The sequence below is a fragment of the Terrapene carolina genome, unplaced genomic scaffold, assembly GCF_002925995.2.
Source record: "Terrapene carolina triunguis isolate 2854851 unplaced genomic scaffold, T_m_triunguis-2.0 Scaffold58, whole genome shotgun sequence".
NCBI lineage: Eukaryota > Metazoa > Chordata > Testudines > Emydidae > Terrapene > Terrapene triunguis.
Genome location: NW_020664409.1, coordinates 99,481,699 through 99,497,470, shown reverse-complemented (window position 1 = coordinate 99,497,470; position 15,772 = coordinate 99,481,699). Strand labels below are relative to the sequence as shown.

The 15,772-nt window shown below is 43.1% G+C and overlaps 1 protein-coding gene across 1 annotated transcript in view; it reads right to left on the bottom strand.

Annotated features, from left to right (window-relative positions):
* Window positions 1-370: 370 nt before the first annotated feature.
* The window catches only part of TG (thyroglobulin), a 207,687-nt gene continuing 192,285 nt past the window's right edge, over window positions 371-15,772 (bottom strand). Inside the window, exons 46-49 of the mRNA XM_026659965.1 lie at window positions 6,953-6,966; window positions 4,134-4,274; window positions 3,107-3,297; window positions 371-676 (exon numbers count right to left, since the gene is read on the bottom strand). Of these exons, the coding sequence (XP_026515750.1) occupies window positions 555-676; window positions 3,107-3,297; window positions 4,134-4,274; window positions 6,953-6,966 (468 nt within the window). The 3' untranslated portion in view covers window positions 371-554. The remainder of the gene's footprint in view (window positions 677-3,106; window positions 3,298-4,133; window positions 4,275-6,952; window positions 6,967-15,772) is intronic.

The following is a 15,772-nucleotide window of genomic DNA, read 5'->3' as shown; positions in this document are numbered from 1 at the left end:
CCGGCAGCCAGTGGCTTTGGGTGAGTTTCCCCCGGTGGGCATGGATAAGGCTCCTTCACACTGTAAGAGGTGGTAGCAATTCACCCTGTACCCCTTGGTGACCCCAAAGGGACACAGATACCCAGTCAGTTTGTCTATTTTGCAGAGACTTCTTGGTGCTTCAGTATAAATGCTGACCTTGTACATGGCACTGCTACTAGCAGTCCATCCTGCATTAGGTTTCCTTTCATTGACTAAATGACTTTTTTAGGGTGGCAAGTAACAAATTCTGACATTTAGGGTTTGGGGTTTGTTTTTTTTGCAGTTTTATTGCACACTGGTCTTACATCACAAAATACAGTTTCTTTTGGCCTAAAATTATTGCTGACAGATTACTTTGCTGTGTTTCACTTAATAACGCACGTATATTTACACCGAATGTTGCTGTATCTAACTTAAGCTTTCATGATCGGAAAGGTATTGCAGTAATGGAAACAACTGTGCCTGTATGCCGTGACACTGTCACACAGATGTACAATGACATGATTAACCAATCTAAAATGCAGTGTGACTTTCTATTTGCTGTAAGCCACCTTGTCTTCCACTGACTGGCTCTGTGTGTCTTCAGAATTAAACACTACACCTGGTTCTTCACTGGGACTGCTTTCCATCGATTGCTCTCCATTAGCTGTCCTGCCTGAAACCACAATATAAATAGGATTAAAATAAATGCAATCTTTTTTCATTGATGCAGCATTTGAACACAGCAGGCTAAGAGCAATATGCTTCGCCGATGACATTTTAATAACAACATTTTTATGCAGATGTAAACCTCTCCGTCAGCTCATTTGCATTTAGCAGCCCACACACAGACTGCATTGCAGAAATTACAGATTGCTTAATGATAAAATTAATTATCAAGGTGTTAACATGCTTTAAGTAACAGGCACTGGAATGTAAACCTTAATTTGCATTAATTCTGTGGTGCAGTCTTGACCCTCCTGTGTCAGAAGTGGAGGTTGCCTCAAGAAGATTATAAAAAGTTGTTTTTGCTCCCCCCCCCAAGTGTAGCTTAGCCGGCATGCGCTCACATGCTTGACATTCTGGTGCACTGACACCACATGCTTGCCTCATACTAATGGAACCTGTTGTTCAAATGATTTGTCAAACAAAAGGGTGAAAACAGAAGTAGTACAACATGTTTGACTCTAACCCCGGAAATTCTCCCAGTCAGTCTTGAACCACGTTTGAACTGCTCACAACACTAGGGGTGGTTCATTACATCTCTGCTATGGCTCCAAACTGTCTCTCAAAGTTTTAGGTGAATATTTTTGCTGTAGTCTTAGAGCCTCCAAAACTACCAATTGTGCAGGAGGGAGAGGTTTCCTGTGCAGGATCGCAGCGTTATTCAGTGGAATTGACCCTGTCGTGCAGATGGAATTTGAAGCCCTTGCAACTATCTCTGGATACCCACAAACATTCCATGGCTGTTGTTTGCGGTTAATTTCAAGTCGCTAACACGGGCACTGGAAAAAGCCATATAGTACTTTCCATTACGCATGTCTCACTTCTGGTTTTGGTGAAGCTCGTGCAAACCCATGGGAGCAATCACGAACTTGAACACAAAATATATGTGTGGGCTCACTATGAAATTCAACCCAGAAAACTCAATTTGTTGAAACACAGACCATTTCAAATTCTGTGATCTGCCTGACCCCATTTGAACTGTTCCCTACGTACATAGTTTGCAAACCAGTTTCAAACCAAACTTGGAAGCGTTCATACAGCTTTGGTTACAAGTCATTTACAACGAAATAGACTCAGACTCTTCTCAATATCTTGCCAATGGCAATGCTAGTAATGAAATAATCCTTTGCACTATTTATAGAAAGAGTGTCAATAAATTATCTTCAAGTAAAGATAATAAGACACATTTATTCCAAATATATGCTAACTACAAACAGTATGTTCCATTGCCCAGTGCTATGGTCTGGGTCACATAATGAAACACCTATTTCAAGGTGGAGAACTTTTTATATTATTTCAGATTTATTTCATGGAAGTGAAATTACAGAGAGCAGCTCAGCTGTGTATATGCTCATCCATTTCTAATCCAGTCGTGAATAACTTTAAATACATGCAACTACAAAGCTTCAACTAATTCTATATGCTGGAGGCTTGATTCTAGAAGGCGCTGAGCAGTGACTTCAATGGGAGATGGGAACACCTGACAGGCGCACTCAGCGTCTTGCAGGATCAAGCTCTAGATATTGCCCAAGAAACGCTGATTACTGCTAATTTGACATTTCTAGGATACGCCATTTTGGGAGAGGAAGTAAAAGTAGCAAAGAAGCATGAAAAGTGTTCTACAAGCTAATTACACCCCACTTTTTGGTTTATGATCGCCTATGGCCAATGATTTGGCCAATTCACCTCCAGTTTGGCCAGAAAAATTGTGTTCTCTCCCTCTAGACCACACATGTGAAATTTGATGGGGAAAGGACTCTGGTTTGAAGATTTTGGAAGGAGCGAGGCAGGCAAAATTGGATTTATAATGGAAGCCTGGTTACAACCTTAATTACAGAGAGGTTACCCCTCACTCCTACCTTCCCCACCTATCTATGCACCCGCCCACATATATGACCCTCATCACTGTAGTATCTGAACATCTCCCATTAGTTAAAAGATGGTGATGTTCCATACCTGGACATCACTAGCTTTCACGTTTCACTTTCACAACGCATCCAGCAATGGTTGCACACAGGGCTCTGCTATGTTTTCCCTGATCAACGTGGACAAGGATTTTTTTTCTTGTAACTATTATAATAAACCTTTATTGTAGACCATATGATGGGAGACGGGGGACAATGTGCTTAATGCAGTTGTTGTTGACATGGTTTCAACTTTAGTCCCTGTTCCGCAGTCTCAAGAGAAGTTTTAAAAATCAGTTTTAAGAAAGAAACTATCCCATTGCCACACCGATCAGCACAACCACGTTAGCAGAGGCAATCTGTGAAAACTATTTGCTAGCACAAAGGGAATTATGGTGTAGATAGGGCCATAGCATGGACAGGACTTTAAACAGAGGCGTCAAGCCCTATTAAGTGACAGAATATTATCTACTTACCAGTAGAAGCTTTGAGTGTTTTGATATAATCAGACCAGAAAGAACATTCTGCTCTTTTCAGTCCTTTACGATTTGGCAAGGAAACAGTGAACTCCTTATAGTTATCACCATTAGCATGTGACAGGAACATGGGCCACGGGGACACAGCTCCAGTTAATTTTCTTGAGAAGTTATGAGGATAGTTCGGATTTCTGAATGAAGAAATAGAAAAGATTATTAGAAAACAATGGCATGAACATCACCAGTTTATAATCTGCGCAGTGTATGATAGGGATAGGCTGGCTCCAGGGACTGGAGCTTTTCACCTCTGGGTCACTGGGTCAAATTCAAGCCTGGTTAGCCAAAATGTTAGGCATGATCATCTGATAGCATTTGGTCATCTATGATCAATTCGTACTGGACAAAACATTCATCACACAAACACCATCACGGCTAGCAGGTTCACTGGCCACCTCAGCAGGCTTCAGACTCAAGACCATCCTCTGAAACTCTCAAAAGGGGCACAGAAAGTTGCAGTTTCCAAGTGAAGACCCCACACAAGCATCTCGCTAATATTTCTCACGCAGAGAAATGGGCCCACCTGACTTATGCAGAGGACTATTCACAGAGCGGTGACACAAAGCTTGCACCGCTACTTCCTGTGCTTCTGAAAGAGGACTCCAGGCCAAAATGACCCTTGTGGTCCCCTCTAGCCCTATGGTTCTATAGTCAGACGTGGCTGCCTAAAGTTAAACTCCTAAAACTGGATTTAGTCACCGGTCGCTCCCATTTATTTCAATGGAATTTGTGCATGCTCAGCACAGCTAAAAGTTAGGCTGTTTTTATGTAGGTGACTGACTATTTTATGCATCCAGGTTTGGCCACAGCCTTCTAACACTACTGGCCGAAGCCTTACACATCTGTATAGATCCTATTCCTGTGACTGGAGACTATTTGAATAAGGGCAGAATTGGACCCTACATTTGCTTTTTAATATATACCCCCACCCCACAAGATAGTAGATAATACTTTAAGGTCACTCACTTACCCAGATTTTATGAAGTTGCCTATATACTGCATTATTTTTAAGGAAAGGCTCTTTTCTTCCAGAGTAAATTGTTCTTCATACTGTGGGTGGAACGGCAGCCCAAAGGCGTACTGAACATCAGGCAAGAGCTCCAGGCCTGAACTGAAAAATACACATACAAAAAAAAGTAATAAATAAATAAATTAATGGAGATAGCCCATCTCCTAGAACTGGAAGGGACCTTGAAAAGTCATCAAGTCCAGCCCCCTGCCTTCACTAGCAGGACCAAGTACTGATTTTGCCCCAGATCCCTAAGTGGCCCCCTCAAGGATTGAGCTCACAACCCTGGGTTTAGCAGGCCAATGCTCAAACCACTGAGCTATCCCTCCCCCCCCCATCCATTTACTTTGGGGGGCGGGCAGCATAAAAAAAAATAAAATTAAACATATTAAATTTTTCAATCATTACAAAAAATTAAGTGTTCAACTCTTCTGAAAACAGGCCATAAATCAATACAAACGAGGAAGTGGAAGCAAAGAGAATTTACAACAGATTCATTCAGGAGTCTGGAGGAAGGTGCTACAAGAGGAAGTGGTGGAAAAAAGGAAGACCCAAATTTGCTGAATTAAGGCTGCAGATAAGAGATGGAGGAAGGAACAAAAAAAACAAAACAAAAAGGCGGCACTTGGCTGTTGCTTAAACGTTCAATAAGATTGGACCTGCTGCGTCACCAGGCCTCTTCCAAAACAAAGCTCAAAGAGGAGAAGCCAAAAGGAAGGGTGACATGGACTGTGGCATTAATGATGGAAGAATAAATCTCCGTTTATTTCAGAGACTTGGGATGAAATCCTGGCCCTACTGAAGTCAATGGGAGTTTTGCTTTTAATTTCAGTAGAGCCAGGATTCCACCCGTTGGGTCTTTGGATTCCAATCCAGTTTCTCTGTGGGGAACCTGGGGTGTAAATCTACCTTGCACTAGCCTGCCTGCCGCACAGTAACTAGACCCCGATGCCATGCACTAAACGGTTCCCTAGTGCATTTTGATCTATTTCCTTTCAAAGTGGGGTCAAAGTGCACTACTAGGGAACTGTTAGTGCATGGAAGCAGGGTGCACATGCCCAGTTAGCATGCAGCAGGCTAGTGTGAGGTAGCTTTGCATCCCAGCTTGCTGGGCGCTGTTTGTGTAGACAAGCCTGGAGATGTTTATGCAAATTTCTTTTAAACATAGTTTTATTCTTGTTTCTTTGGTTGGGGGGAGGGGAGGGGAGTTGGTCCCTGCAGCCAAGTTCTCCTTAAATTCTGAATGGTAGCCTAGCAAACATGCTGTAGATACCACTGTCGGTCAGATTAGGCATCTGCAACTCTCTTTTATGGCAGTGGAATGATTCCTGCATGCAACATGGAGTGTTCCAGCAGCGACAGAACTCTGGGCAGGCAGGATGATGCCAGACTTCCAGGACCTAATAGTTTGGGATATGTACTAGTATATCAGGAGACCAACCAAAATAGGTTGCTCAGCAGAAGTAATCTTCTAGTAAAGCGGTAACAGAACTGTGGGTCACAAATCAGATATGTCCTTTTCCGTACCCCTTACTCTGTCTTGGTCAAATATTGATAACATCAAGGCAGTCGGCAGCAATGGACTTTGGAGCAAGTCTGGGATGAATAAAACCTAGAGCCACTCAGCAAGATTCTATCTGTGAGTGGCTGCACACGTTTGCTATCAAAAGCAGTAGCTGGGGACACAACCAAAACTACTTTATTTATGGACATAAAGTGCTGCAGCATTGATAAGTCCCAGATGCTGCCTCCCCTAGAACAAGGCTTGCATTTCAAACCACCCTAGGCAGGCGGACTGAATGGAAGATAACTCTTTTATATGTCAGGGTCAGAGGGAAGGTGGTGCTACTCTGTCTCCAAATTCTGTATTTCAAAAAACATCCACCCATCCTACTAAATGAAACACATCTTTGCTCTTATTTTCCTTAGTCCTATCATAAAACCTCAATAATACTTAGCATCTGGAAACGGAATTATTTACAGATTTTTCACTAAAAAAGTAGGTCCGACACTAGATTAAAGCATATTTTTCTTCTCCAAATGTTTATAAAGGATTAAGCACGATTAGAGTTTAATAATTCTGCTTTAAGAATAACTTGCTTGGCCTTCTACATTTATAGCAATGTTTGGCATCAGTGCTGTGGCCAAAGTAGTAGGTACTTAAAGGAGCCATTATGTTTAAGAAAAAGAGTCTGTTTGGAATATAATGATGAGGTAGTTAAAGGGCAAATTCATCCATTTAATGGAGTTACTCCAGGGATGAAATTGTCTCTCCACAGAAAACAGGTGGGTTGTTAGCGGAGGCCTCTCGCAAAATGAGATCACGTTCTCTGCACTAGTAGTTATAGATATGGAGTTAGAGCTCAGTTTAAGAGTTTGCTAAACATACTTCTATGAACATAACTACCGGTAAGTAGGATTTTGTTTATTGTTCTTGTATGATAGTACTGCTCTTTGGCCAGTGGGTGTCAGTAGTAAGAGGTCAGGGAAGAAAAGACAACGTTAAAGGGGAGGGAGGGAGGGAGTGTGAGTGTGTGCCCCAGATGACCAGGCAGCAAATATCTGGGGAGCTTTTCTCTCCCATGGGTAAAAATCTTCCCAAAGGGTTTGTATTGCCACTCATCACCACTGTATCTGAGTGCAAAGCACTAGAGATTGTGAATGACCTGGGTCCAGCAGGAGCTCTGAACGGACAGGAGACCAGCAGCTAAGGGAAGCACCCACTGACTCCCTTTGCAGTACAAGGGAAGTGGGAAGCTGAAGGTTCAGAGCTGAGCAACTGTCTATAGTTTCCCTGTAATGAATTCATTAGTTCTTCCAGGGAGTATTTCTTTGCTGTCACTTCCCTTGCAACACTCCCCCTTTTCCAGAGGGCTCCCCACATTAGCTCTTAACTGGCCTGCTTCCATCCTGATTCTAAGTGGGGAGGTTCAGAGCCCAGTGGAGGGTGATTTGGCGGGTGTCTTTAGGAAGGACAAACTGTAAAAAGCAACAGCAAATGGGACTTTTAAATAATATGTTTTTAGGTGCAGACATTCAAATTAAAATATATCCCCCTCCAACTATTGTTCAGAAAACAGCACCATCTAAAGAAACCTCTTTTAAAGCAATAAATCAGTTTATTAATAAACTTCTGATGTAGAGAGTTAATTGTAATGATATATGTAATGAGTGAAATCCTGGCTCTATTGAAGTCATGGAAACTTTGCCAATGGGTTCAACGGGGCCAGGATTTCACCCAATAATATTACTATGTATAGCACTTTTCAGTCAAGGATCTCAAAGCATTTTCCAAACATTAATCAACTCGGCATGATACCTCTCTTATGAGATAGGGTATCTGCTTTACAGATTGCTAAACTGAGCCACAGAGAAGCTAAGGACTGTATTGTACTATCTGTATTGAACTGTGCCTTGCTCAGTGCTTGATTTCAATGGGAGAACTCCCAGAGTAGGGCACTACTCAATATACGTAAAGTCAGGTGGTATAATCTGGCGCTAAGAGACTTCCCCAAGGTCAACCAGTAATTCAGTGGCAGAGTCAGGTGTATAATTCAGAAGTAGAACTGGTTGCGGATTTTTCAATGAAATATAATTTCCCTCTGAAAATGCCCATTGACTCCAAATGTATTGGCTTTGGCAAAACTGTCCTTGAATCCAGAATGGAATTTCCGAAGAGAGCGAGCGAGCGAGTAAGCCCCAGAATAGCCTTGGGCAGGGACTTGAAGCTAGATCTCTCACATCACAGGTGAGTGTAATCACTGCATTAGTGCGTATTCAGGGATGGGGGTCTCAGTCTCTTGCAAATGCTGAAAAGTCTAGTTTTCATTCTCATGTGTGGAACAAAAACAAATGTCAAAACTTCAGAATTATTCATGAAGTAGAGTTCTTGTTTTCTGTCCAGCCCTACTCAGGGCACACAATTAGAACAGGAGAGTGTGATGCGACAGACCACAATAGTTTCTTTTAGCAGGATCTTAGCTACACATAGAACTGTTGTTGCCCATTCAAATTCTGACTCATTCTGTATTATTTCCCCTTAGCAGATATGCAGATAATTCCGAACTTTATCCATGTCCTATATCTAGTTCATTATTTCACCCTAGAAAATCATTTTTGGATTGTACAGTGGTTTGAATTTTAGATGAATGATGGACTCTGAAATGGAACCCTTCTCTTTTGTTCCTCTCCATCAAATGTTCCTTAACCCCATTATCTAACAATTTGAGCTAATCTTACAGCATTCCAACTCATATATTCTTCTACTTTTCAGTTGGTTTTGTGAATTTTTTTTGGTTTCTTTAAAAAAAACTCTATCAGACAAAGATATAATCCAACATAAATCAATGTTGCAATTCAAAGGCAATAAATTGTAAACTATTTTGCAATCATTCTAAAGTTGAAAATAACAAGGATAACCATAATTCTTTAGTGAGAACTACTGACAAAGCAGGACAATAACTTAGTTGAACTAAACCTAGGTCATTAGCAAACTCACCAAAGGGACGTTTATTTGCAAAATGTCTTTTTGACTGCATTGAACAATGATGATTAATATTGTCCTCCTTGAAAGGCAGAGATAACTATTAACAGAATAGACTTAGACTAGTCTAAGCTATATGACTTATAACAGGAAAGACATGTCTAGCCATATGTTTCCATTCCGTTTTGTGTTGTTAAATTCTTATTGATAACTACACAACGGGAACAAATACATGGGGATTTAAACCGGGGGCGAGGTTGGGGAGTGCAGTAGCTCAGATAACATGTGGATGGAATTTAGTTGGTATCCTCTCCCCAAAATTCATTCCATCTTAATCTGTGTGAAGAGCTCTACCCAGGTTTCCTGATATGGCATTAAGTAACGTATAGGCAATAAAAGTCCTCTGCTTCCCAAGCTATATTGTTTTGAACCTTGCTCTTTTGGGTAGTGAGTTTGGTAGGACCTGGATGGGGGAAATGCAAAGCAATGAGAGAGTCTGATGAGACGTTTGAGGCAAACATGGAACAGCAGCTGATTTGGAGAAGCTTAGACTTGGTATGATCTTCAACCCTGCCTTGGTTTTGGTTGCAGACATTGAGCAAAATCCTGCAATGCTGTGTGGTATCAAGCCAGACCTATGCACATCCCAATGGGCAGTGCCACCATGACGACTACTAAAAGAGGTGACAGACGGTTAGGGCTGGCCTCTCTTGGAAAATTAGATAACCCAGCTATGCCACTCAAGGGTGGGAAAAATTCACACCCGAGCCACGTAGTTAAGCCAACCTAACCCTCGGTGTAGACAGCACTAGGTCGAGGAAAGAATTCTTTCATTGACCTAGGTACCACCTCCTGGGGAGATGGATTAACCCCGCTGATCACTGTGGGGAGTATCTACCATGAAGCCCTACAGCAGTGCAGCTGCAGCAGTAGAGCTGGGCCACTGTAGCATTCTAAGTGTAGATAGAGCATTAGCCTCAGCGGATTTAACTGCCAGCCTGGGGATCTCAGCGTCAAGCGAGGTGCTTTTCTCCTCTTGTATCATCACCAGTAACAAACGTTCTGCAGGCCAAATTATACCCTCCGTGACCTGTGCAGACTCGCTGCCATCAGCTGATTTGCATAGGTGCAACTGGACCTCTAATTGGAATGCAGTAAACAACCCTGTTGATGCACAAGAAAAAATGGAACCCTGCACAATTTCTTGGCTGTGATGGGGCTAACAGGAGTAAAGCAACGTACTAAGACTTATACTAGTCACTGAAGTCATCAGATGTAGATCGGCAGTAGATCTGGGGAGTAAAAAAGTATCATTTTTACATAGTCCTTTGTAATAGAAGAATGGAATTTTAAGTGACTTCGCCCCAGGCTACAGAGGGAGTCAGTGTCAGAGCTGAGACCAGAATTCAGAATTCCTGGTTTCCAGCTTCATGCTGAAGGCACTAGGTTCTGATTGCCACTTAAGTAGTAGCCATAGCAAGCCTACGTGATTAGAAAAAAATCACAGGTTATTTATGGTTAGAAGGTAACACTTTCAGACTGATTTGACAGAACAACATGAGTGAGATCCAGGCCTCCATGAGATCAACAACAAAACTCCGAGTGACTTTAATGGAGCCAGATGTATAGCTTAAGAATAGGATTCCAAATTTCATTTGTACATAATGGATCACACATTTGCACAATCCTTTGGCCCCTTTGAAAATCAGATCAAATGGTACAAATCTAGAATTTTTTTCTCAAGAAGTATCGGAAATGATAAATTCACTTCTTTGTACAGACTTCTAAATTCCCTTTGAATGAATACCGATAGATTTACAGAGAAAGAATCAGTGTCTGGTGATGACCCTGGCAGCACCAATCTAAACCAATCTTATAGAAAAGGAGCAATCTTCCAGCAATTTAAGCATTTTGCTTGTATTTCTATGTTCATCCTTATGACTAACAAAAAAATAAAACCAAACCACCTAGTGAAGAAGATACTATTTGGCTGCAGACAAAGAAGAAAAGAAATAACTAGACATTTATAGCAGCATAATGGGCCAAATTACTCCCAGGTGCGACCTCATAGCCTCCAGGGATACATTTGGCTCCTTGCGTTTCCACATATTACATAATCCTTTCAGACAAGTGGCAGAATATATAAAAGAGAAAAACATTTCTCTTGGTTTCTTTAAGGAAAATTGGAACGTATGGAAAAAACTTACAGGAATGACAATTCCTACTGGCATAAAACGGTCACCCTCGTACTAAACAGGCCCAACCGGATACATTTGAGTTGCAAGCATATCCTGACCTTTCTTGGGTATTTTCATGTGATTCAATCACTGTATACTATTTATTCCTAATATATAAAGTTTTCAACTGTACATTAGGGATGTACAAGTTGAATCAAACAGTCAACTAATGGGAACAGTGGTCCAAGTCAAGAATGTGAATGTTTATGTTATTAGATTTTAATGCCAGAAGGGGCCATTGTGATCATCTAGTCCAGGGGTGGGCAAACGTTTTGGCCCGAGGGCCACATCTGGGTGGGGAAATTGCTTGCAGGGCCATGAATGTAGGGCTGGGGCAAGGGGTTGGGGTGCGTGAGGGAGTGCGGGGTGTGGGAGGGGGTGCGGTGTGCAGGAAGGGGCTCAGGGCAAGGGGTTGGGGTGCAGGAGGGGTGCGGGGTGTGGCGGGGGCTCAGGGCAGAGGGTTGGGATGCAGGAGGGGTGTGGGATGGGGTTGGGGTGCAGGCAGGGGGCTCAGGGCAGGGAGTTGGGGTGCAGGAAGGGTGCGGGGTGCAGCCCTGCACTGCCTGGGAAGCGGCCAGCATCACGTCCCTGAACCTGCCCTGGCCCCGGCCCCGCACTGCTCCGGGAAGTGGCCAGCATCACATCCCTGTGGCCCCTGGGGGAGGGAGGGTGGAGATCTCTGCGTGTTGCACTTGCCTGTGGGTTCCACACCCGAAGCTCCCATTGGCCGTGGTTCCGTAGGGACGTGGTGCCGGCCGCTTCCCGGAGCGGCGCGGGGCCTGCGGCGCCATGGGGGTGGCAATCCCGTGGGCCAGATCCAAAGTCCTCAGGGGCCAGATCCGGCCCGCGGGCCATAGTTTGCCCACCCCTGATCTAGTCTGAACTGCTGCATAACATAGGCCATGGAATTTTATCCAGTAATTCCTGCATTAAACCCAGTAAAATGTGGTTCAGCTAGAGAATGTATTTAAAAAGACATCCATTCAGGTCAAGCATGCTCATGGCAACTGATACAGACTCTGAGGGCCAGAGCTCCAATAAAGGGCTGGGAAGGTGGATGCATTTTATGCAATCCAAAATGTGGATTCCAAATGCCAAACTGCACTTATGGAAACTGAATGCTTGAAAACTTGGCCCTTTGGTTGATGTGTGTAGTTTCAAAGGATACTTTTGCATTTTTTGGTCCCCCAAGACTTTTAGCTTGTTGTTGCTGTGACACTAGATTGCTGCTGATGTCTTCCCTGTCCTTCAGTATGGCCCTATCAAATTCATGGCTGTCAAAAATGCACCGCAGACTGTGAAATCTGGTCTCCCCCATGAAATCTGGCTCTTGGTGGAGGGGTTGGGGATGTTGTGGGATTGCAACCCTTACTTCTGTGCTGGTGTTGCCTTCCGAGCTGGGCAGCTGGAGAGTGGCGTCTGCTGGCCGAGAGCCCAGCTCTGAAAGCAGTGCCATCGCCAGTAGCAGCACAGAAGTGAGGGTGGCATGGTGTGGTATTGCCACCCTTACTTCTGTGCCACTGTCAGCAGCAGCTTGCTGGAGCCAGAAGAGGTTCCCAGAGGTGGGACCATGGAGCCCAGCACATGGTAGGAGCCCAGCACACGTAGGAGCCCTCGGCAGGTGTGCCCTCAGCCCTGCCCCTCCCCGGTTCTAGGCCTAGCTCTTGTGGGGTTAAAGGTTGTTAAAGGGGCAAAAGGGGCCTTGGGCTGGCTGCATGTGTGTGTCAGGGGATCCCAGCGCCACCCTTACCACAGCACCATGGGTGGTTGCCCACCCATAAGGTTGGTTCTGCCCCCACAAAAGTGATAACTCCCCTGTACCATGCCACCCTCACTTCTGTGCTGCTGCTGGCAGCGGCGCTGCCTTCAGAGCTGGGCTCCAAGTCATCAGCCACAGAGCTTCCTGCAGCCGGGGGAGGTTCCCAGAGATGGGTCTGACCCAGCCCCAGGAGTGGCCCATGCAGGGAAAGAGGAAGTCCTGTCCCTCTCCAGCCCGGTTGGGATTAGCAGCTGGATCTGCTGAGTAATGAGGCCCCCAAATCTGAACACGACCACCCTCAAGGAAGAAATTTTAGAAAAAAGATTATATTTGGACCCGTAGGCTGGATATCAGAGAATCAGCAAAGGGACTTGAGGAGATGTGACATGATTAGATAAGTGGGAAAGGAAGATTATTTTAGTGGAAGCATATGGGATGGATAGAAGAGAAGTGAGGTTTGAGCAGAGTAGATTATAATAGTCCAAGGGGAAGAAAACCAAGTTTTAGCAGAAGCGGTGGAGAGAAAGTAGCAGATTTTAGAGGGATTTTAGAGGGAAAAGTGACAAGACCTTGGCAAGTGTAAATGTATACTCTGGTTACTGATCCTGATTGGCTAAAAACTCCACACATCTTCCAGTGTTTGTTACCACGTCCCCCTGCCCACCATCTTAATTCACTTGTTTGTCTCATCTACCTGTTAGGCCTTGTCTTGTAGATACGTAAATTCTTAGAAGCAATTTCCTTGTACAGCGCCTAACACAATGGGACTCAACGTGGTAAGCTGTTGAGTGCACCTGAATAATAATAGTTAGGCTGAGGTTCTCTGGGCCTGTTATGCAGAAGGTCAGATTAGATCATCATAATGGTCCCATCTGGGATCATTAATTATTTAATTAAGTAAATACATTTCTTGAAGTATAAATATAGAATGTCTGTTTTTATTCTGCCATATTCTTGGTAAGTTTTACAGCCAACATTTGTATTAGCGTTATTAATCAGAAAACCAATATACTTCACAGCTGAGTAGATTCACATCCAAACTGAATCTGAATGAAGAACTCTTCCCATCCCTTTTATTTATGGGTATCCTATCGCCTGCTACTGAAATGCAGCCAACCCTGAGTACGTGGCAGCTGCTCAACAGCACACAGCAACCCCACACAACAGTACAGAAGTGAAGAATACAGCACTCCAACTAAAGTTACAGAAAGTAAGCAGAATGCAATTACTGATACAGGAATTTGGGCAGGACATCAAGGTTAACAACAATTACTCTTGCAAGAACTATTATGGAATTTTTACTGACTGTGCGATAGTAGATAGTCCTCACTTAGCGTAAATCAATGTAGCTCCACTGACTTTACTGGAATTACATCGATTAACAGCAGCTCATTATCTGGCCCTTTAAGTGAGAAGAACCTTGATTTTTATATATCATCTAAAAGACAGCACCTCCGGCTGCACAGTAGGACTGAAAACCATGTTGGGGCTTTGCTATAGTAATAATTCAATGAGAGCAGTGCCACTTAATGAATCATCAACAAGCCAGATCACATCAAGGTCTTGAGAACATGACCTATGAAGGAAGGCTGAAAGAATTGGGTTTGTTTAGTTTAGAAAAGAGAAGACTGAGAGGAGACATGATAGCAGTTTTCAGGTATCTAAAAGGGTGTCATAAGGAGGAGGGAGAAAACTTGTTCACCTTAGCCTCTAAGGATAGAACAAGAAGCAATGGGCTTAAACTGCAGCAAGGGAGGTCTAGGTTGGACATTAGGAAAAAGTTCCTAACTGTCAGGGTGGTTAAACACTGGAATAAATTGCCTAGGGAGGTTGTGGAATCTCCATCTCTGGAGATATTTAAGAGGAGGTTAGATAAATGTCTATCAGGGATGGTCTAGACAGTATTTGGTCCTGCCATGCAGGCAGGGGACTGGACTCGATGACCTCTCAAGGTCCCTTCCAGTCCTAGAATCTATGAATCTATGAATCTGGGGTTATATAGAAACAGCCTAAAGGGTTAATGAATAGCTTCTTTGCCGTTATCGGTACTATTTACAAAACCAAACAAACAGAATAATTGCGGTCACAATGTACTTATCCTGTCTCCGTTTTCCTGTAACTAAAATTATATCCTGAATTTCTACACTCTAAAAACAACCAGTCCTGAGCAGCCACATTCTTGCTGCATTGTTTAGAACCAATGTTTACTCTAAGGCTTTACGTCTTCTGCAAAGGGTAAAAAAAATTACATCTGTGTTATATATTTTTGCTGCAGATCATTAATGCAGGAGTTGGCTATGCATTATGTTCCTTACTCAAATAGAAACTGAAGACTAAAGCAGACAGACACAGTGTCACGCCAAGCCGAGAGAATTTTACCATATGGATAGTGATATTAGTTCACCCACTGCAAGTTCCACTTTGTTACTTGAGAACCCCCAGTTAATGGTTTCCTGTAATTCTGCACATATATAATAAACAGAAGTGTCAACTGTTCTTTCCATCTATATCCGTGTATTTGTATATGTATAAAATAATATAGCACACTTTATGTGTGCATATATACATATCACCAACATTTTAATGCAAGACAAAGTTCTCTTTTTACCATCATCTTTATATTTTAATGCCTCTAGCCTTCTGCAGTTATTGATTAGTTAACTATAAAAAGTTTTGGGAGCCCAAATGACTTACAGTGGACCAGGTAGTACCTTTTATTGGACCAATAAAAGATATTATCTCACCTACCTTGTCTCTCTAATATCCTGGGACTGACACGGATACAACTGTTACAGTGGCTGACACACACAGAACTTGCAACATGTTAGACTGTGTGATATATGCACAAGGTATGTGTAAAGTATCAAGGCATATGTAGCAGGACACTTGAGTTTTGAGTCCATGGTACAGTAGGAACTAGAAGACATGCAGGGATCATTGTATTGTGCAACAACCCGTTTGGGAACAGCCATCTGCACAGTATGACGATTACTGCTATCTATGAAACTTGGGTACTTATATGGTCCCCAGTACTGTCGTACCTGATCACATAATAATGTTTAATGTATTTATCCTTACAACACCTCTGTGAGGTAGGGAAGTGCTATTGTCTATATTTTAC